We start from the raw sequence: 23,412 nt of genomic DNA on the forward strand, positions 1-23,412 counted from the left end.
GTGATGCATGAAGAGACCAGCTGGCTGTACCGACTCCGATAGCGTGTCTCGAGTGAGCCATGTTTCCATGAAGCAAAGAACGTTACAGTCTCTTATGTCTCTCTGGAATGCTACCCTTGCTCGGATTTCATCAACCTTGTTGTCAAGAGATTGGACATTGGCGAGTAGTATGCTCGGTAGCGGTGTGCGATGTGCCTGTCTCCGGAGCCTGACCTGAAGACCGCTTCGTCTGCCCCTTTTACAGCGTCGTTGTTTTGGTTCGCCGGCAGGGATCCGATCCATTGTCCTGGGTGTTGGGCAAAACACAGGATCCGCTTCGGGAAAGTCATATTCCTGGTCGTAATGATGGTGAGTTGACGTTGCTCTTATATCCAGTAGTTCCTCTATGTAATAAAACCTAAGATTACCTGGGGTACCAATGTAAGAAATAACACGTAAAAAAATCTAAATAATGCATAGTTTACTCGTAACGCGATGCGAGGCTGCCATCTCTGTTGGCGCCGGAAGGATAGGGACAACCAGTCATGTGACCTGCAGAGTGTATGTGTGGGTGTGTGTGTGTGTAATGAACATTTCATGGCCCACTGTGTGACAAAGTACCCTGGAAGCCATGGCAGAGGGCAGAGTAAAAATACTGTAAATAAGTAGTGAATAAAAGAGGAATTATTCTGTTCATTACACAGTTACAGCTCTGTATTCTCACTACTAATGTTATACTGATATTCTAATCATTTCATTCTTATCCAATAAAGTGAAAATAAATCCTAAAAAGGAAAGTAGATGTTCTGTACAGTACTGGGGTGAAGATTTAGTTACCATGTTCAACCAGAAGAGGGCAGTATCACCAATTGAGATGGCAAAGTATCCCAATACAACACACTGGGAAAATGAAAGGTTTTGTCCCATTTATTTTAGTACAGGGCGGAACCGCATTTTCCAATGGCAGACATGTGAAATCTCCTCATTTAAAATTAAGCTAGGAAGGAACGATGGACAATGTTGCCCAGGTGTGTGCTTTGCAATGCGGTCATCGCCCATAATCTAAATAAACTAGACATTTGGCCTTCAGCGACTGTGGAGACGCTCACAGAGAGAATTGCTGAATAGTTGTCAGGGAGAGAGAAATACCTTCTTCCAATGACCACAAGGTCAGCTTTGCACTAGAATCTAATATCCTTGCCAGACCCTTCAATCTAAAGTGAGAAACGTTTTCTTTCACACACACAAAATGGAAAAATCTTGCGAAGTTGCAGCATTTTCTTGTAATGAAGTGAGGTAACAATAAAAAACAGGGGGGGGGGGGGGGGGGCGAAGATATGGTGGCGGTAAGTGTCACAGAGATTGCGGTAATGTTATTGACTGGAAATGAATAGATATATGTTAGTTTATCTGAAATAGAGAGAACAGAGGGTGGTCCAGAAGTATTATACAAATCTATTTCAACTATCCCATTCATTTTAATGGGATACGGAGAAAGCGAGTGTTAGTGCTATTGATTGTGTCTAAACACCAAAAACCAGATGGACGGCGAGAGAGAGAGAAACAAGTCACGAAACAGGAATGAATACTAAAGATCGAAAGAGGAACAGAGAACAGAACATATATTGCCAAATAATCATAAAGACAGGCGATTAAAAGAGAGTGTCAAACAGAAACAGAGCCAGGGGAGAGAGAGAGGCAGCAGGCTAAGATAGATATAAAGGTGTTGACACACACGGTGACCGTGTGATCCAAGAGAAAGATTGAGTAAAAGGGAAGAGCGAGACAGATGGAGAGAAATATAAAGTAAAAGCTATTGAGACACAGGTAGAGAGAAAGATCAATTGAAAGGAGAGTGAGAGACAGTTTAAAAAAATTTAAATAAAATTTAAGAAAGATGGCACCGATAGAGATGGCAGCTTCACTTCTAGTCCTTAGGAAACTGTGCAGTATTAGTTTTTTTAAATGTATTATTTCTTACATTGTAAGCTCAGAAAACCTTAAGTGTTATTACATGCAGCGGGCTTTACTAGATTGTGTATATTAGGTTGTGTTGTGGAATTTGTTAGATGTTACCTGTTAGATACTGCTGCACTGTCAGATCTAAACTCAGCAAAAAAAGAAACATCCCTAGGGGATGAAAAAAGAAAAATCCAAATAACTTCACAGATCTTCATTGTAAAGGGTTTAAACACTGTTTCTCATGCTTTTTCAATGAACCATAAACAATTAATGAACATGGACCTGTGGAACGGTCGTTAACACACTAACAGCTTACAGAAGGTTGGCAATTAAGGTCACAGTTCAAATTTAGGACACTAAAGAGGCCTTTCTACTGACTCTGAAAAACACCAGAATAAAGATGCCCAGGGTCCCTGCTCATCTATGTGAACATGTCTTAGGCATGCTGCAAGGAGGCATGAGGACTGCAGATGTGGCCAGGACAATAAATTGCAATGTCCGTACTGTGAGACGCCTAAGACAGTGCTACAGGGAGACAGGACGGACAGCTGATCGTCCTTACAGTGGCAGACCAAGTATAACAACACCTGCACAGGATCGGTACATCCGAACAACACACCTGCGGGACAGGTACAGGATGGCAACAACAACTGCCCGAGTTACACCAGGAACGCACAATCCCTCCAACAGTGCTCAGATTGTCCCGCAATAGGCTGAGAGAGACTGGACTGAGGGCTTGTAGGCCTGTTGTAAGGCAGGTCCTCACCAGACATCACCGGTAACAACGTTGCCTATGGCCACAAACCCACTGTCGCTGGACCAGACAGGACTGGCAAAAATTGCTCTTCACTGACAAGTCGTGGTTTTGTCTCACCAGGGGTGATGGTCGGATTTGCGTTTATCGTTGAAGGAATGAGTGTTACATCGAGGCCTGTACTCTGCAGCGGGATTGATTTGGAGGTGGAGGGTCCGTCATGGTCTGGGGTGGTGTGTCACAGCATCATTGGACTGAGCTTGTTGTCATTGCAGGCAATCTCAACGCTGTGCATTTCAGGGAAGACATCCTCCTCCCTAATGTGGTACCCTTCCTGCAGGCTCATCCTGACATGACCCTCCGACAAGACAATGCCACCAGCCATACTGCTCGTTCTGTGCGTGATTTCCTGCAAGATAGGAATGTCAGTGTTCTGCCATGGCCAGCGAAGAGCCCGGATCTCAATCCCATTGAGCAGGCCTGTGAGCTATTGGATCAGAGGGGAGGGCTTGTGCCATTCCCCCCAAAAATGTCCAGGAACTTGCAGGTGCCTTGGTGGAAGAGCAAGAACCGGCAAATCTGGTGCAGTCCATGAGGAGGAGATGCACTGCAGTACTTAATGCAGTTGGTGGCCACACCAGATACTGACTGTTACTTTTGATTTTGACCCCGCCTTTGTTCAGGGACATATTATTCAATTTCTCTTAGTCACATGTCTGTGGAACTTGTTCAGTTTATGTCTCAATTGTTGAATCTTGTTATGTTCATACACATATTTACACATGTTAAGGTTGTTGAAAATAAACACAGCTGACAGTGAGAGGACGTTTCTTTTTTTGCTGAGTTTAGAAGCATTAGCATTTTGCTACACTCGCAATAACATCTGCTAACCATGTGTACGTGAGCAATAAAATTTGATTTGATAAAGAGGGGTAATGTGTGAAAGAGATAGAGAGATAAAGAGTGTATTTTCACCGCTTTGTAGGTCTTCTTCTGTCCGGCGTGTTTGGGTGCTTTGCCGGGGTCGGTGCTGATCTCTACGTGCATGGCATAGATGATGTCAAAGAAGTCCTCCACCACCGCTACCCTCTTCAGAGAGGATTCCGACCCAGAGCTCCCGTCCACACACTGCAGGAGAGGAGAGGACGAGTGGTACTTTAGCAGACTGGATCATTGGGATGAGGCCTAGAGCACAAGGCACCAAGCCTACACACATACACACACAATACCATATTATGTAAAGTGGCTGACACATTATGCCAACACATAACCCAAGAGCCCCCAATAGGTAAAAAAATGAAAATTCTCTCTTAAAATCAGTCTTTAGTTTCGATAACCCTAATTTTCTTTCACAAAACAATCAAATCTCCTACTAAAAAAAGCCTGAAAATGATTGATCATTTTTATGAAGACCATTAATAGTGAGCAGGGCTGTAACCAGGGTTTGAGTTTTAATGAGGTCCATAAGGCATTTCGATACAAAAAAACTATTTGAAATGGTATTTGGAGAACAGCAACAAAAAGCTAAAATGACCCGAGTCATTATCACCTTGGCTGCTGTAGGTTCATTCACCTCAGTTGATCTACAAACACATAACCTATTAGCTATACAATTGTAACGTTACACCCCTGAAAGGGGGGAAATATGAGTCATGATTCACACTGACATAGCATCAGTGATAAAAAGAAACATCTTAGAACTGTATTGATTGCATTTCAATGTAGGCCTACAGGGTATGTGGAGAAATTCATATTGAAACACATATATATATTTATTTATTTATTTTATTCCTAACTCGTTTGATAAGATTAGTACAGATTCTCAGTGGACACCACATGGGTCTCCAACCTCAAGTTTGGGAACCTCTGTACTAACCTTTTTCTGCTTGCTTCCTCTCGCTGTCTCTGCTGCCTCAGCTTCACCACTGAGCGCCACATCACTGTCTGTCTGTCTCAGTAGCCTACTCTCTCCAAAGCAACGTTAATATGAGAACTTAATGGCATGTGTTTTGCTCCTGCTGAGGTAGGCTCCGTTTAACGTTAGCCAGCTAGAAGGATTAAGTAATAAACTAAGTAATACTAGCCAGAGCCCTTCAACATTACTGCAATGTCTGCTGGCAGTTAGCCACCTGACTGACATCTATGAGCGACTATTTATCAGTTGTGCACTCATTCTCAGAAAGTCGGGGTTTGTTTGTTTGGGGGATGTCTGTAGACATGGCAGGAGTCAAGGGACGGTTTTAAAATTGGCTTTTGTCCGGCATCTCGCAAACACACGTCATCAGCATCTCTGACTCTCTAGTCCAGGCTACTTGGGCCAAGTACAAGCTGGGGTACAGTAGTTAGTTTCACGTCAGACCCTCCGCATGTGCCGCGAGAGGACGGAGAGAGTTTGAGTGGTGAGGCAAATCACTTAGGCAAATCTGGGGGACGCAGGCGAACATAATGAACAAACCACTGTTCATGATTCCACTCAGACTTCGCAAAAATGTCGGCGCGATTATAACTCAGTCAGATCAATAATCACATTTTTCTGAGCTTCGATCAACGCATGGGACCAATATTTAGATGTTGACCTGTAATATATTTTATTTATTGTGTGTAACATATATATTTGTATTCATTTATTTTTCAAATTACTAAAAATGACCAAGGTCATGATAGTGTGGATGATGATGGTGGTATTGTAGAAGTTCTGTGCAGACACCCAAGCCCGCACGTATGCCCACACACGTGTACACTCGTGCGCATACACACACACACACACACACACACACACAGGCTAGGAGAGAGAGTGGTGCTGGGATTTCTGAGTCTTCTTGGGAATGTCCATATTCTCCCCCAAGGCCAGTGGAGAGCTGTGTGTGTACTAGGGGAGGGGGGTTGAGGGGGGATACCTGCCAGGAGCAGGCACACACACACACACACACAGAGAGAGAGAGAGAATGTGTAAAACAGCAGGTGGTGCACAAAATGCACTTTAAATCGCTACAAAGAAATGGCTCTTTGAAGTATGTTTTTTTCATTGCTTTGTTTGGTTGGTTGTTTCTTTCACTGTTCAATCATTGTATTCTCCCTCCTACCAAAGTGTGTGCTCAACAAACTGACACAATATCGAAAACAGTTAAGGTAAGAGAGGTGAGATCTTTTGTCTTTGTTCAGGATCTTCAAAATGACCACAGGTGGTAGAACAGAACTCTGTTATTTGTAGGCTACTGTAGACAATATTAAGTGTATGTAGTCATCAGGGATTCACGTGATAACAAAACATTGATAAGGCTATCAACATCATATTCTAATTCAAGTTTACCATAGCTCAAAACATTACATTTAATGAAGTAATTTCATTCTCATTTTGTGATTTAAGAATTCTTCATATTTACATCTTCACAATTCACAATGAATCTATCATGACCCTTTGCTTATCTTTACACTAATAATTTTCAGAGCTCCAGCTCCAACAGCATAAAGCACCACCCAACACAAACAGCTCCCCGCTAAAAAGGGTGGGGGGGGGGAAACACTTCTAGTTCCAACCAGCGTTCCGCTCACAATAAGGCAAAACTTGCTGCCATGACAACCGGATAGCTAACCTCTCGGGCAGGTGTGTGGGGCAGCGGGTCATGTGACACAGGCTGCACCTAGTAAAACTTGAATTTCGACAACAAGCAGAATGAACAGCGTTTGGGGGCTGACAGATTTTCAAGTTATCCAAAATACACACACACCACATTCTCTCTGGCTTCTTCCTCATTATTTTGTCTCTATTTCTCCCGCTCTATAACATTTTGGTCTCATCTCTCCACAGTCTCTGTCATCATGCGAGTATATTCCCTGTCTATGAGCTGGGCAGAGGAGATGTTTCTGTCTGTCCTGTGTTGTGGTGCTGGGCACGCCTCTAGTCTGTTGCCCTCGTTTTGGCTTTGTGTGGGACTCACTGGAGCCGACAGGTGAACATGGGGGATGTGTGTGTGTGTGTCCGTACCTGTGTGTGTTGTGTTCGGAGGTAGTTCTCTCCTCATTACTGTATAAAACATTGATCCCTGGGCACCTTTACAGAAGCAACAGTCAGGGAGTCAATGAACTAACTCACTCCCCTTCCTCCCCCTACCTCTCTCTCAAGCGGCAGGTAATGAAGGTTGCCATGGCAGCGCGGAGCAGCGTGCAGAGCCGAGAGGGCTGTAAGCTTCTAAAGCACCCGCTCCCTTCATGGTCACCGTAATGCCATTCAAACAATGGTGATGATGAGGATGAAGATGTTATTTCTCATCGAAAGGTAGAGGCATCGGTGGGACAATGGGGCTGTTGTTGATTACTCTATAAATAATCCGCAAGGCCCATTAAAGATAACATTGGTCATTAACATAGGCTAGCCCTGGGTCTTATTCACAACAAACTCCTACAGTCTCACGTCAGAATAATTCGTTCATCCATGTTTCCAAATGTCAAATTCAGAGGCAAATGCTTACGCCCATCACCATCAACAACACCCTAGCAAAGCCTACTTGAAGGTAACAGCACTGTTGCACCCAGTGGCCGATTTCCATGTCATCTCCCGATGTCCTCAGACATGCATGGACATATATTAACAATGTTAATAATATATTACTATAGTGCTTTTCATAAGCATCTCAAAGAGCTTCAAAAGCAAAAAGCAATACATCATCATGAGTAGCTAGCTATAGTTAGCTAGGTCAACCAATACATCATCATCAATAGCCTAGCTATAGTTAGCTAGGTCAACCAATACATCATCATGAGTAGCCTAGCTATAGTTAGCTAGGTCAACCAATACATCCTCATTAATAGCCTAGCTATAGTTAGCTAGGTCAACCAATACATAATCATGAGTCTGGACACTTTGCTGCCGACATGGAGCCCCGCCGATCCATCACGACTGGTCTACCGACGTAACCGTCTGAGGGGGTTTCTGTCCCGAAGCAAACACCAGTTAGCCTGGAGTTAGCCTCGAGCTAGGCCCATCTCCCGGCTAGCCGAAGAAATCCATCAGATAATCCCTGGGCTTCAATACCTCTTTTACCAATTGGCCTGGACCCTTTGCTGCCAACACGGAGCCCCGCCGATCCATCAAGACTGGTCTGCCGAAGTAACCGTCCGAGGGGGTTTCTACAGGCTCCCCCATTGCGAAGTCCCCCTGAGGCCCATCTGCTAGCCTGCTGCTATCCCCGGCCTGCTAGCTGTCTGAATCTCCGTGACTCCAGCTCGCCTAGCTACTCACTGGACCCTATGATTTCTCGGCTACACATGCCTCTCCCTAATGTCAATATGCCTTGCCTTTTGCTGTTTTGATTAGTCATTTTTTATCTTATTTCACTGTAGAACCTCCAGCCCTGCTCAATATGCTTTAGCTAGCCCTGTTGTTCCACCCCCCACACATGCAGTGACCGCACCTGGCTTAAAAGGTGCTCCTAGAGACAAAACCTCTCTCATCGTCACTCAATGTCTAGGTTTACCTCCACTGTACTCACATCCTACCATACCCTTGTCTGTACATTATGCCTTGAATCTATTCTTCTGCACCCAGAAACCTGCTCCTTTAACTCTCTGTTCCGAATACACTAGACCACCAGTTCTTTTAGCTTTTAGCCGTACTCTTATCCTACTCCTCCTTTGTTCCACTGGTGATGTAGAGGTTAACCCAGGCCCTGCAGCCCCCAGCATCACTCCCATTCCCCAGGCGCTCTCATTTGTTGACTTCTGTAACCGTAAAAGCATTGGTTTCATGCATGTTAACTTTAGAATCCTCCTCCCTAAGTTGTTTTATTCACTGCTTTAGCACACTCTGCCATCCCGGATGTCCTAGCTGTGTCTGAATCCTGGCTTAGGAAGGCCACCAAAAATCCTGAAATGTCCATCCTTAACTATAACATTTTCCGACACGATAGAACTGCCAAAGGGGGCAGAGTTGCAATCTACTGCAGAGATAGCCTGCAGAGTTCTGTCATACTATCCAGGTCTGTGCCCAAACAATTCAAGCTTCTTCTTTTAAAAATCCACCTATCCAGAAACAAGTCTCTCACTGTTGCCACTTGTTATAGACCCCCTTCAGTCCCCAGCTGTGCCCTGGACACCATATGTGAATTGATCGCCCCCCAATCTATCTTCAGAGTTCGTACTGTTAGGTGACCTAAACTTGGACTTGCTTAACACCCCGGCCATCCTACAATCTAAAATAGATGCCCTCAATATCACACACAATATCAATTATCAAGGAACCTACCAGGTACAACCAAAAATCCGTAACCATGGGCACCCTCTTAGATATCATCCTTCAACCAGGATCTCAGTGATCACTGCCTTATTGCCTGCGTGCATAATGGGTCCGCGGTCAAACGACCACCCCTCATCACTGTTAAACACTCCCTAAAACACTTCAGCGAACAGGCCTTTCTAACCGACTTGGCCCAGGTATCCTGGAAGGATATCGACCTCATCCCGTCAGTAGAGGATGCCTAGTTGCTCGTCAAAAGTGCTTTCCTCTCCAGCTTAAAAAAGCATGCCCCATTCAAAAAAATGTAGAACTACGAACAGATATAGCCCTTGGTTCACCCCAGACTTGACTGCCCTTGACCAGCACAAAAACATCCTGTGGCGTTCTGCATTAGCATCGAATAGCCCCCGCGATATGCAATTCTTCAGGGAAGTCAGGAACCAATATACTCAGTCAGATAGGAAAGCTAAGGCTAGCGTTTTCAAACATAAATTTGCTTCCTGTAGCACTAATTCCAAAAGGTTGAGACACTATAAAGTCCATGGAGAAAAAGAGCACCTCCTCCCACCTGCCCACTGCACCGAGGATATAAAACACTGTCACTGCCGATAAATCTATGATAACCGATAAAAGCATTTATCCACGGGTGGGCTTGCTTTCCACCTGGCTACCCCTACCCAGGCCAACACCTCAGCACCCCCTGCAGCAACTTGCCCAAACTCCCCCCGCTTATCCTTCACCCAAATCCAAACATCTGATGTTCTGAAAGTGCTGCAAAATCTGGATCCCTACAAATCAGCTGGGCTAGACAATCTGGACACTCTCTTTCTAGAATTATCAGCCGAAATTGTTGCAACCCCTATTACTAGCCTATTCAACCTCTCTTTTGTATCGTCTAAGATCCCCAAAGATCGGAAAGCTGCTGCAGTCATCCCCCTCTTCAAAGGGGGAGACACCATAGACCCAAACGGTTATAGACCTATATCCATCCTGCCCTGCCTTTCTAAAATCTTCGAAAGCCAAGTCAACAAACAGATCATCGACCATTTCGAATCCCACCGTACCTTCTCCACTATGCAATCTGGTTTCCGAGCTGGTCATGGGTGCACCGCAGCCACGCTCAAGATCCTAAACGATATCATAACCGCCATCGATAAAAGACAGTACTGTGCAGCCGTCTTCATCGACCTGGCCAAGGCTTTCGAGTCTGTCAATCACAGCATTCTTATCGGCAGACTCAATAGCCATGGCTTCTCAAATCACTGCCTCTCCTGGTTCACCAACTACTTCTGTGATAGAGTTCAGTGTGTCAAATCGGAGGGCCTGTTGTCCAGACTCTATGTCCAGTCTCTATGGGGGTTCCACAGGGCTCAATTCTCGGGCTGACTCTTTTCTCTGTATATGTCAATGATGTCACTCTTGCTTCTGGTGATTCTCTGATCCACCTCTATGCAGATGACACCATTCTGTAAACATCTGGCCTTCTTTGGACACTGTGCTAACAACCTCCAAATGAGCTTCAACGCCATACAACACACCTTCCGTGGCCTCCTACTGCTTGAAAATGCTAGTAAAACTAAGTGCATGCTCTTCAACCGATTGCTGTCCGCACCCTCCGGCCCGACTAGCATCACTACTCTGGACGATTCTGACCTAGAATATGTGGACAACTACAAATACCTAGGTGTCTGGTTAGACTGTAAACTCTCCTTCCAGACTCACATTAAGCATCTCCAATCCAAAATTAAATCTAGAATCGGCTTCGCAACAAAGCCTCCTTCAGTCATGCTGAAGAACATAACCTCGTAAAACTGACTATACTACCGATCCTTGACTTCGGCAATGTCATTTACAAAATAGCCCCCAACACTCTACTCTGCAAACTGAATGTAGTCTATCACAGTGCCATCCGTTTTATCACCATAGCCCCATATACTACCCACTACTGCGACCTCTATGCTCTCGTTGGCTGGCCCTCACTACATATCCATCGCCAAACCCACTTGCTCCAGGTCATCTGTAAGTCTCTGCTAGGTAAAGCCCTGCCTTATCTCAGCTCACTGGCCACCACAGCAACACCCACCCATAGCACGCGCTCCAGCAGGTATATTGCAATATGCAACAAGCAATCTAACAATTTCACATCAACTACCTTTTAAACACAAGTGTAAAGGAATTAATAAGAATATGTACATATAAATATATGGATGAACGATGGCTGAACGGCATTGGCAAGATGCAGCAGATGGTATAGAGTATAGTATATACTGTGGGGCAAAAAAGTATTTAGTCAGCCACCAATTGTGCAAGTTCTCCCACTTAAAAAGATGAGAGAGGCCTGTAATTTTCATCATAGGTACACTTCAACTATGACAGATAAAATCCAGAAAATCACATTGTAGGATTTTTTATGAATTTATTTGCAAATTATGGTGGAAAATAAGTATTTGGTCACCTACAAACAAGCAAGATTTCTGGCTCTCACAGACCTGTAACTTCTTCTTTAAGAGGCTCCTCTGTCCTCCACTCGTTACCTGTTTTAATGGCACCTATTTGAACTTGTTATCAGTATAAAAGACACCTGTCCACAACCTCAAACAGTCACACTCCAAACTCCACTATGGCCAAGACCAAAGAGCAAGGACACCAGAAACAAAATTGTAGACCTGCACCAGGCTGGGAAGACTGAATCAGCAGCTTGGTTTGAAGAAATCAACTGTGGGAGAAATTATTAGGAAATGGAAGACATACAAGACCACTGATAATCTCCCTCGATCTGGGGCTCCACGCAAGATCTCACCCCGTGGGGTCAAAATGATCACAAGAACGTTGAGCAAAAATCCCAGAACCACACAGGGGGACCTAGTGAATGACCTGCAGAGAGCTGGGACCAAAGTAACTAAGCCTACCATCAGTAACACACTACGCCGCCAGGGACTCAAATCCTGCAGTGCCAGACGTGTCCCCCTGCTTAAGCCAGTACATGTCCAGGCCCGTCTGACGTTTGCTAGAGAGCATTTGGATGATCCAGAAGAAGATTGGGAGAATGTCATATGGTCAGATGAAACCAAAATATAACTTTTTGGTAAAAACTCAACTCGTCGTGTTTGGAGGACAAAGAATGCTGAGTTGCATCCAAAGAACACCATACCTACTGTGAAGCATGGTGGTGGAAACATCATGCTTTGGGGCTGTTTTTCTGCAAAGGGACCAGGACAACTGATCCGTGTAAAGGAAAGAATGAATGGGGCCATGTATCGTGAGATTTTGAGTGAAAACCTCCTTCCATCAGCAAGGGCATTGAAGATAAAACGTGGCTGGGTCTTTCAGCATGACAATGATCCCAAACACACCGCCCGGGCAACGAAGGAGTGGCTTCTTAAGAAGCATTTCAAGGTCCTGGAGTGGCCTAGCCAGTCTCCAGATCTCAACCCCATAGAAAATCTTTGGAGGGAGTTGAAAGTCCACGTTGCCCAGCAACAGCCCCAAAACATCACTGCTCTAGAGGAGATCTGCATGGAGGAATGGGCCAAAATACCAGCAACAGTGTGTGAAAACCTTGTCAAGACTTACAGAAAATGTTTGACCTCTGTCATTGCCAACAAAGGGTATATAACAAAGTATTGAGATAAACTTTTGTTATTGACCAAATACTTATTTTCCACCATAATTTGCAAATAAATTCATAAAAAATCCTACAATGTGATTATCTGGATTTCTTTCCTCATTTTGTCTGTCATAGTTGAAGTGTACCTATGATGAAAATTACAGGCCTCTCTCATATTTTTAAGTGGGAGAACTTTTGGTGGCTGACTAAATACTTTTTTGCCCCACCGTACATATGAGATGAGTAGACTTCCTTTGGCCGCCTTTCCTTCCAGTTCTCTGCTGCCAATGTCTGGAACTAAATGCAAAAATCTCTGATGCTGGAGTCTTATATCTCCCTCTCTAACTTTAAGCATCAGCTGTCAGAGCAGCTTACCCAATCACTGTACATGTACACAGCCAATCTGTAAATAGCACACCCGACTACCTCATCCCCATATTATTACTTACCCTCTTGCTCTTTTGCACCCCAGTATCTCTACTTGCACATCATCATCTGCACATATATCACTCCAGTATTAATGCTAAATTGTAATTATTTATTGCCTACCTCCCTACTCTTCTACATTTGCACACACTGTACATAGATCTTTCTTTCTTTCGATTTTGCTTTTCTTTTGTGTTACTGACTGTACGTTTGTTTATGTGTAACTCTGTGTTGTTGTTTTTGTCACACTGCTTTGCTTTATCTTGGCCAGGTCACAGTTGTAAAACTGGCCTACCTGGTTAAATAAAAGGTGAAATTAAAATGTATAAAATTAAAAAATGAGTAGCTAGCTATAGTTAGTCAGGTCAACCAATACATCATCATGAGTAGCCTAGCTATAATTAGCTAGGTCAACCAAAACATCATCATGAATTATTAGCTATAATTAGTTTGGTCAACCAATAGAGTGCATGCATCCTCCAAAGATGGAGAGGGACAGTTCATGGCTTGATCAGAGGAAGGTGGTCAGGGAGACGGTTGATGAAGAGTCTGGTGGCGATCATGTAGAGGGCTACTCTGGGAACCAGCTTGAGTCAACATTGAGAGCATCCTGACCGGTTGCATCACTGCCTGGTATGGCAATTGCTCGGCCTCCGACCGCAAGGCACTTCAGAGGCTAGTGCGTATGGCCCAGTACATCACTGGGGCAAAGCTGCCTGCCATCCAGGACCTCTATACCAGGCGGTGTCAGAGGAAGGCCCTAAAAATTGTCAAAGACCCCAGCCACCCCGGTCATAGACTGTTCTCTCTACTACCACATGGCAAGCGGTACCGGAGTGCCAAGTCTAGGACAAAAAGGCTTTCTCAACAGTTTTTACCCCCAAGCCATAACTCCTGAACAGGTAACCAAATGGATACCCGGACTATCTGCATTGTGTGTGTGTCCCCCACCCCCTCTTTTACGCTGCTGATACTCACTGTTTTCTTATATGCATAGTCACTTTAACTACACATACTACCTAAATTGGCCCGACCAACCAGTGCTCCCACACATTGGCTAACCGGGCTATCTGCATTGTGTCCCGCCACCCACCAACCCCTCTTTTTACGCTTCTGCTGCTCTCTGTTCATCATATATGCATAGTCACTTTAACAATACCTACATGTACATACTACCTAAATAAGCCTGACTAACCAGTGTCTGTATATAGCCTTGCTACTCTTTTTTCAAATGCCTTTTTACTGTTGTTTTATTTCTTTACTTACCTACACACACACACACACACACACAAAACCTTTTTTTCCGCACCATTGGTTAGAGCCTGTAAGTAAGCATTTCACTGTAAGGTGAACCTGTAGTATTCAGCGCATGTGACAAATAAACTTTGATTTGAGTCATGTAGCTACTGGACTCCTTCACAATGTATGGCTTGGGCGACGCCTCAGCAGCTCTAGATGCCAGAAAGCTCACCACACACAGTTCAGAGTAGTAGCCAGTCGTCCTCACTATGAGCACTCTGCCTCAGCACTGCATTCCTTTACTGCATCTCCCATTCATCTCAAGCGTCAGGTGACTCTTCAATTGATGAACACCAAACAGGAGAAAACAGACTGAAACAAAGAGGGACAACCTAAACTTGTCCAATAAGAAGCACACATGTTTGTTTGCCATTGCAAAACGTTTTGCTACAGTGTGTCATAATGAATTGAACCCTGCTTTATAGCTTCTAAAGCTCCATGGCATGCCCCTGTGCCAGCTCCAGCAGTAATGCCCCCTACAGGGAGGTCAGAGGAGAAGACTGCACTGGCCCACACCACACTACCTTCAGGAGATGACTACTAGGGAATGACACGTGGGCTGCCAGCCTGCCTGCCCACTACCCCTGTGACTGCCTGGGACACATGACGCAAAACATACAACCCCCCCCCCCCCCCATCCCCTTATGGTTGTAGGGCACATCAGCGGCCTGGGACGATAGCATGTGCGACAGCAGAAACCGCTGCGCATGGATATATGTGGGGCACGGAGGGGGGCAAAGGGGGGCAGGGGTGAGTTGCACCTTATGGCACAGCAGACAGGACAGCAGGCACCGCCTCCCTACCACCACCACCCCCCACTTCCTGCCTCCCTGGCGATGAGGTCAAAGTCACAGCAAAGAGAGAGGGGAGAGAGGGCTATGGCAAAGCTGCCTGCCCTGCTGCATGCATGCCACACATAACAAAACAAACATACACTGTACACACGCATACATAAATATGTAGCCTATGTACATATAGGGTACAAGTAGCCTACACGCACCCATTTATGTACACATACCAGCAGGGTCACAACTTTTACCGTGGTCGAGGGTCATGTCCCCCCCCCCACATTCTGAAATTGCATTTTTGTCCCCCACAGTTTTATCTTTGCAATGTGATACGAAAGCGACAACAACAGCGGCCTGGGACGATAGCAGCTTTAGGACCATGCGGACGCCTCCGAGCGGTCAGGTAGGCTGTTTGGAGTGTTCAACCAGCTGGATTTAGGATCTTGGACACTGCAGACTGGGCTGACAGGCTGTGTCAAGGCAAAGCTTCTGGACAGCTGGCTGGACCAGCACGGGAGAGTTGAGTATAGTTCAGTGTGTACGTGTTGCACTCTTTCACCAAGTTGTAAAAGCAAGCAGAGCAGAAACTAGCTACTCTTTAGTTGACGGATGTAGCTGGCAAGGTCATATCGCAATCTAACTGCTGTTGGTTGTACGGAAATGTTTTGAAGCCTTTGTCCCATTTCAGAAGTAAATTAAGTTGGCTAGGTTTCGCCAGTTGATATACTGTTAGAGAGAGAACTGGACAAAATGTGGTTAACGTTAGCTATTATTTTTTCCTCAATCACACTAGACCCGAATCAAACGAAGACACCATCGGCCAAACGATTGAAGATTGATATTCTGACGTTTTTTCAGTGCAATTCGATTTTTATTAGTCTGTTTTGCAATGTAACATTATTGATCTGTCAGTTTCCCTAGCTAATTCTCTACTTTCACACTAACACAGTAATAAACAGCTCTAACAAAGGCAGGACAGATTTCTTCAACCCGCTCCAGCCCCTACCCACTGGCTTTCTGTCCGACTCCCACCCGTAAGAACGGGTCCCAAACCCAACCACAGCCCTGCAATGTTATTTTAGGCGTATGTGATGCAGCCATGGTCCCATCGATTTTGCGCCCTTATATTGTATTACTGGGCTATATCAGCCAATGTGCTAGATGTAGTTTGAAGAGAGCAGAGTTGGAGAGACTTGCACTTTCTCAATATATATATTTTTATAGCCTACCTTTTAGGAGTGGGAAGATGAAGAAGTATGGGTGATCAATATTTAGGCCTATTTCTAGGCAATGTAGTAGACTATAGCCTAATCATATGCCTATTTAGGAACTACATTTTCTTGGAAAGATAATTCCACATGCTTCTCCGCCCATGCATAGCCTATAGTCTACTGTATTTAATTGAGACCACACGCGCACCTGTTCTTGCAGGTATGAACTGAACTGGAAGCAGCAAGAATGATGACGGCAACACTTGCTACCTTTTGCAGGCAGACACAAATAAATGGGTAATCAATATTTATTGAAAATGAAAAGGCGCAACACTCGCTCACCATAGTAGCCTAACCTATGTGCGCGTTGTGCCTTTTCCTTTTCAATGATGATGATTACATTTTCTGATTACACTGATTACACTCACGTTGGTTGAGCCACTTCCACTTCTTTCCATTATCAATATTTATTTACAGACACTGCAGTAAACTACAGTCTAATCATATTTAAGTTCATTTCATATTTCAAGTTAACTGCCACTTTATTCTCCACCCATGTAGGCAGCCTACAACGCAACAGGAGCTGTGTTGATTTTTGCTTTATTCCAGGACAATGTGGACTGCCCAGACTTTCAACGTAGCAATCGTTTGCTTGAACAGGACTACAGAGGCGAAGTGGCTACTCTCAGCAAACAAGTAGCAAACCTTTACAAGCCACTGGGAAACCCACGCCTGTTTACTTTTCCTCTCTCTTCTACCCCAGTAGCCGGACGCTGATCTGGTCTAGTGGAAATGTCGCCCTGTGTCGGCTCTCCACAGCAGATTGACCGGTACTCTGCAGGGATCCCTCCTCAAAGGGGTCTCCCCTTCCCTGGAAAACGGAGCTAGTAGTATGCTCCTGGATGACTTGGGGGATGTTGCTGTTCTTGACCCTACCAACCAGCCATGGAGATATGTCACTTGTCGTGGAAGTCAAAGACAGTGTTCTCTGGCAACAGGGGCCTCCTTGGAGATGTTAAGCCCGCGGACAGGACACAGACCAGAAATGGCGTCGCCGCCCAGGATCCAGAGGTTCCGGCGTCTTCTTCCCTAGGGGCTTCCATTCGAGATCAGATCTGGAGGTACCTGCGCATTCGTCCTCTGTTCTGTCTCCCTCACCGGTGGCTTCTACCTCAGGCTCAGATCCTCAAAGCTCACACCCTCATCAGACCGTGAGGCTGCGAGACTCTGGCCCATTCATCATCCACAATGGATACTACAGCTGGCTCGAGTCCATCGTGCCCCACCACCCTTCGGTCCTTTTTTGGTGTTTTGAACTGCATTTTTCAGTCACGTTGATTGTTGATATGGAAATGTTGTTAGAACCTTATTTATTATATATATGTGTGTGTAATAATATTTAACATAATAATATTACTGTGTGTGTGTGTTTGCATGTGCCGCTCCCTGTGCATTGGAAGAATTGTAAATCCATTGTGAAAGGCTATGGAGTTTGCGTTGCAAACTATTCGGATAAAATGTGTCCATATATTGGTATTTTAGGGCCACCTATCGGTTGTAAATGTGGATGTTATCGGGTGCGTCATTTTGTCCGATTAAATTAAATATCGGAGGCGATCGCTTGTGTATCTTGGCTACATTGGTATTTACATTTGTTGAAAATGGTTTTTCAATTTCAGTTAATAGCCTATGTCACATGTTTGCGCTATCTGTTGTATGGTGAACTTGGGCTTCATCAATGTTTATTTGTGAGTAAATCTGGCTTTGGTAATAACCAGTGCTTACCCAGCCACCGACCTCACATCACTGACACATGTAAATACTGTGCATACACGGGACAGAATTATGCTACTATTGGAAAATTCTGCTGGATAGCATCCATGTAAACCAAGGGATAGTCTTAGGCAGCAAGCAACACACACAGACACACACAAAATGTTTTGATAGTGTAGATACTGGACCCTGATACTGGACCCTGATACTGGACCCTGATACTGGACCCTGATACTGGACCCTGATACTGGAACCTGACAAGAAATGAACAGAGCCAAATAAAGGATAGAAAGAAATGTCCTGCTACATTTCAGACAGGCTTTCAGTGTAAGGCACTGTGCTTACTGTGCTACCATCAATTGGGTGTTTATCTATGCATCACATCTCTCTTTCCTCCAACCCTTCATCCCTTCTCTCACAATCCCTTTCTCCCACGCTCCATCCCCTTATCCACCTATACCTCCATCTCTCTTCTTCCCTTTCACTCTCTGTCTCTGTCCCTTCTCCGCCCCCCTGACCCCCCGCACTTCCAGGCCTGTGCTCCCTCCAGCGGCACATAATAATTGTAGCCTTCCTCCTCTCTTTCCCATCTCTCTCTGTATTTTTCTCGCTCTCTTTAACTCCCCCGTCCCATTCCAAACAGCCCTGTTGCTAGGAGACGTGAGGGGTCGATTCAGTAAACGGCTGCCTACCCCTACCCCTCACCCTGCCAGCCCACCCCCTCTCTGATGGGCGGCTGTGAATGGAGGGATCGAGGGAGGAGGAGGAGGAGAGCTGCAGTGTGCAGCCTCAGACGGTAGGGAGTGTGTCCAGCCGCGGGGGCAAACAGACGTAGCCAATATGCATCACATCCAGGATACACACACACGCCCTCACAAACATACTCATCAAGGGCACATATGTAGACAAGCACATAATCACGCACGCACACACACACACAGAGAGAGAGAGAGAAAGCCATCTCATACACAGACACACTCCAAGCGTCAGAGGCACTGCTTAAAATAACAAGACGCAGCAGATAAAGGATAAAGCATCTCCAAACAATACTAATATATTGTAAGTAGCCTGAATTATATCCACTGAGGTGTGTGTTTGAGGAGCCCCATGCCTTTATTTGTTTGCCAACAGTCATCAAGTCCATATATAGTACTAGTATATACGACTGCCAATTCATTCTCTTTATGCACCTCATTGTGGTGGGTAGTGGGAGCACGTCTTGGAGCAGGCTGCGGTGGAATGTGGCTCCACAAAGCCGATGCCCGGTGACCTGCTTCTGTTCTGTTCTCTCCAGTCAGTCACAGAGAGAGGCGAGACGCAGCACAGAGAAACACCCTCAAGACGAGCCATCCAAGAAACACACTTCAGATGGGCAATGGGTAGAGATGGAGGGGTGAGATAGTACTGTAGGTGGATGGACATGGGGCAGAGGCTGCAGAAAAGGGGTACGGATGAGTGTGTTGTGCTCACAGCTCTGTGTTGGCTCACAGTGGCCCAATCTTCCATAATGGTTTCCTTAGTAAGCAAACTGTTGTCTGAATTACAGATCAGGGTGCCCACACGGTGCCCAGTGTGTACCAACCAGGGAAGGCTCTGTCTGTCTGACTGTCTGTCGTCACAGCTAGGTGGCACGGCTGGTGGCACAGCATAGCAGAATGGCTACATCTGCAATCCATCCTTCCTATCCTTGCTATCTCCATCCTGTTTTTCTCCCTCTCAAATCCTCTCTCCTTTGCTCTCATTCTGTAGATGGCCCTGTTCTATCTCCCTCCTCCCCCACCTCTCTCCACTTCCCCTGATGTTCCCTTTCTTTACCCTATCCTTCCCCCTCTTTCTCTTCCTCCTCTCCTTCTTTCCGGACCTGGAGAATGCTTCATTATGTTGGTTAGGGGGCTGGCGGGCTCCCCCTCTCCTCTCTCCCAGTGGAGGATTAAAACACTTGACAAACCCAATATCCCATTCCAGACGCTCCAGATCGCTCCTCTGTCTCCCCTCATCCTCCACTCGTCCCTCCCCTCATCCCCCACTCATCCCTCCCCAACGCCCCAGTGCACTTACATGCTGCCTGCCATGTTATATCGCATGCATTCCTATTTGTACTCATTTCTGCTCACACTGTACCACCCAGCAGCAGGAGAAACACAACTACAAACATGGAATGAATGCTCCAGTAGACCACCTGCTATAGAGGCTAACAATACACTGAGTATACCAAACAGAAGGAATACCCACCTAATATTGAGTTGCCCCCCCCCCCCCCCTCTTTTGCCCTCTGAACAGTCTCAATTCGTCATGGCATGGACTCTACAAGGTGTTGAAAGCGTTCCACAGGGATGCTGGCCCATGTTGACTCCAATGCTTCCCACAGGTGTGTCAAGTTGGCTGGATGTCCTTTGGGTGGTGGACCATTCTTGATACACACGGGAAACTGTTGAGAGTGAAAAATCCAGCAGCATTGCAGTTCTTGACACAAACCGTTGTGCCTGGCACCTACTACCATACCCCATTCAAGGCACTTACATTTATTTGTCTTGCCCATTCAAGAGAGAGAGAGAGAGCTATATTTCGTAGAATATGTTTTTTCACTTTCACATACATAGCTAGTATCATATGCAGCCCGGATTAAACAGAGAGGGATGCTATGTTAGCTAGATGGCTATGGCTGTCTAACCCTGGAACTCTTCCAATTAATCAAATGACCACCAGACTATTACATTACCCCCTGTACATAGCCCCATTATTGTGTTACCTTTTATTATTCCATTTATTTTAACTTTACTTAATTGAGTAAATATTTTCTTAACTCTTCTTGAACTGCACTGTTGGTTAAGGGCTGCCGTGTATCTGCTAAACTGCTTGCTGCTGACTGTAGACTGTACTGCATGATTCTGGGATTGATTTGCACTTTTAAAACATGGCTTTAGAAGCTTCTGATAGACTAATTGACATCATTTGAGTCAATTGGAGGTGTACCTGTGGATGTATTTCAAGGCCTACCTTCAAACTCAGTGCCTCTTTGCTTGACATCATGGGAAAATCCAAAGAAATCAGCCACGACCTCAGAAAAAACATCCACAAGTCCGGTTCATCCTTGGGAGCAATTTCCAAATGCCTGAACGTACCACGTTCATCTGTACAAACAGTAGTACGCAAGTATAAACACCATAGGACCACGCAGCCGTAATACCACTCAGGAAGGAGACACGTTCTAGAGATGAACGTGCTTTGGTGTGAAAAGTGCAAATCAATCCCAGAACAGCAGCAAATTACCCTATGAAGATGCTGGAGGAAACGGGTACAAAAGTAGTTACAGTGGGGCAAAAAAGTATTTAGTCAGCCACCAATTGTGTAAGTTCTCCCACTTAAAAATATGAGAGAGGCCTGTAATTTTCATCATAGGTACACTTCAACTATGACAGACAAAATGAGAAAAAAATCAAGAAAATCACATTGTAGGATTTTTTATGAATTTATTTGCAAATTATGGTGAAAAATAAGTATTTAGTCACCTACAAACAAGCAAGATTTCTGGCTCTCACAGACCTGTAACTTCTTCTTTAAGAGGCTCCTCTGTCCTCCACTCGTTACCTGTATTAATGGCACCTGTTTGAACTTGTTATCAGTATAAAAGACACCTGTCCACAACCTCAAACAGTCACACTCCAAACTCCACTATGGCCAAGACCAAAGAGCTGTCAAAGGACACCAGAAACAAAATTGTAGACCTGCACCAGGCTGGGAAGACTGAATCTGCAATAGGTAAGCAGCTTGGTTTGAAGAAATCAACTGTGGGAGCAATTATTAGGAAATGGAAGACATACAAGACCACTGATAATCTCCCTCGATCTGGGGCTCCACGCAAGATCTCACCCGTGGGGTCAAAATTATCACAAGAACGGTGAGCAAAAATCGCAGAACCACACGGGGGGACCTAGTGAATGACCTGCAGAGAGCTGGGACCAAAGTAACAAAGCCTACCATCAGTAACACACTACGCCGCCAGGGACTCAAATCTTGCAGTGCCAGACGTGTCCCCCTGCTTAAGCCAGTACATGTCCAGGCCCGTCTGAAGTTTGCTAGAGAGCATTTGGATGATCCAGAAGAAGATTGGGAGAATGTCATATGGTCAGATGAAAACAAAATAGAACGTTTTGGTAAAAACTCAACTCGTCGTGTTTGGAGGACAAAGAATGCTGAGTTGCATCCAAAGAACACCATACCTACTGTGAAGCATGGGGGTGGAAACATCATCACAAAGGGTATATAACAAAGTATTGAGATAAACTTTTGTTATTGACCAAATACTTATTTTCCACTATAATTTGCAAATAAATTCATTCAAAATCCTACAATTTTTTTTTCTCATTTTGTCTGTCATAGTTGAAGTGTACCTAAAATTACAGGCTTCTCTCATCTTTTTAAGTGGGAGAACTTGCACAATTGGTGGCTGACTAAATACTTTTTTGCCCCACTGTATATCCACAGTAAAACGAGTCCTATATCGACATAACCTGAAAGGCTGCTCAGCAAGAAAGAAGCCACTGCTCCAAAACCGCCATAAAAAAAAGCCAGACTAAGGTTTGCAACTGCACATGGTGACAAAGATCGTACTTTTTGGAGAAATGTCCTCCTGTCTGATGAAACAAAAACAGATCTGTTTGGCCATAATGACCATCTTTATGTTTGGAGGAAAAAGGGGGATGCTTGCCACCATCTCAACCGTGAAGCACGGGGGTGGCAGCATCATGTTGTGGAGGTGCTTTGCTGCAGAAGGGACTGGTGCAACTTCACAAAATAAAGGCATCATGAGGACGGAAAATGATGTGGGTATATTGAAGCAACATCTCAAGTTAAAGCTTGGTCGCAAATGGGTCTTCCAAATGGTGGCCATCTCAAAGCCCTGACTTCAACCTATAGAAAATGTGTGGGCAGAACTGAAAAAGTGTGTGTGAGCAAGGAGGCATAGAAACCTGACTCAGTTACACCAGCCCTGTCAGGAGGAATGGGCCATAATTCACCAAACCTATTGTGGGAAGCTCGTGGAAGGCTACATGAAACATTTGACCCAAGTTAAACAATTTAAAGGCAATGCTACCAAATACTAATTGAGTGTATGTAAACTTCTGACCCCCTAGAAATGTGATGAAAGAAAGCTGAAATAAATCACACTACTATTATTTTGACATTTTACATTCTTAATATAAAGTACTGATCCTAACTGACCTAAGACAGGGAATTTTTATGAGGTTTAAAGGAATTGTGAAAGCCCAATTTTTCAGTTTTTGATTTGTTAAAAAAGTTTGAAATATCCAATAAATGTCGTTCCACTTCATGATTGTGTCCCACTTGTTGTTGATTCTTCACAAAAAAATACAGTTTTA

The 23,412-nt window shown here is 44.9% G+C and overlaps 1 protein-coding gene across 2 annotated transcripts in view; it reads right to left on the reverse strand.

The window, feature by feature from the left end:
• The window catches only part of LOC109869719 (nucleolar protein 4-like), a 140,288-nt gene that overhangs the window by 94,592 nt on the left and 22,284 nt on the right, over window positions 1–23,412 (reverse strand). For both annotated transcript variants that reach the window (XM_031803545.1, XM_031803546.1), the window contains exon 2: window positions 3,671–3,823. In XM_031803545.1, coding sequence (XP_031659405.1) covers window positions 3,671–3,823 — 153 coding nt within the window. The remainder of the gene's footprint in view (window positions 1–3,670; window positions 3,824–23,412) is intronic.

Source organism: Oncorhynchus kisutch, linkage group LG24, assembly GCF_002021735.2.
Source record: "Oncorhynchus kisutch isolate 150728-3 linkage group LG24, Okis_V2, whole genome shotgun sequence".
Taxonomy (NCBI): Eukaryota; Metazoa; Chordata; class Actinopteri; order Salmoniformes; family Salmonidae; genus Oncorhynchus; species Oncorhynchus kisutch.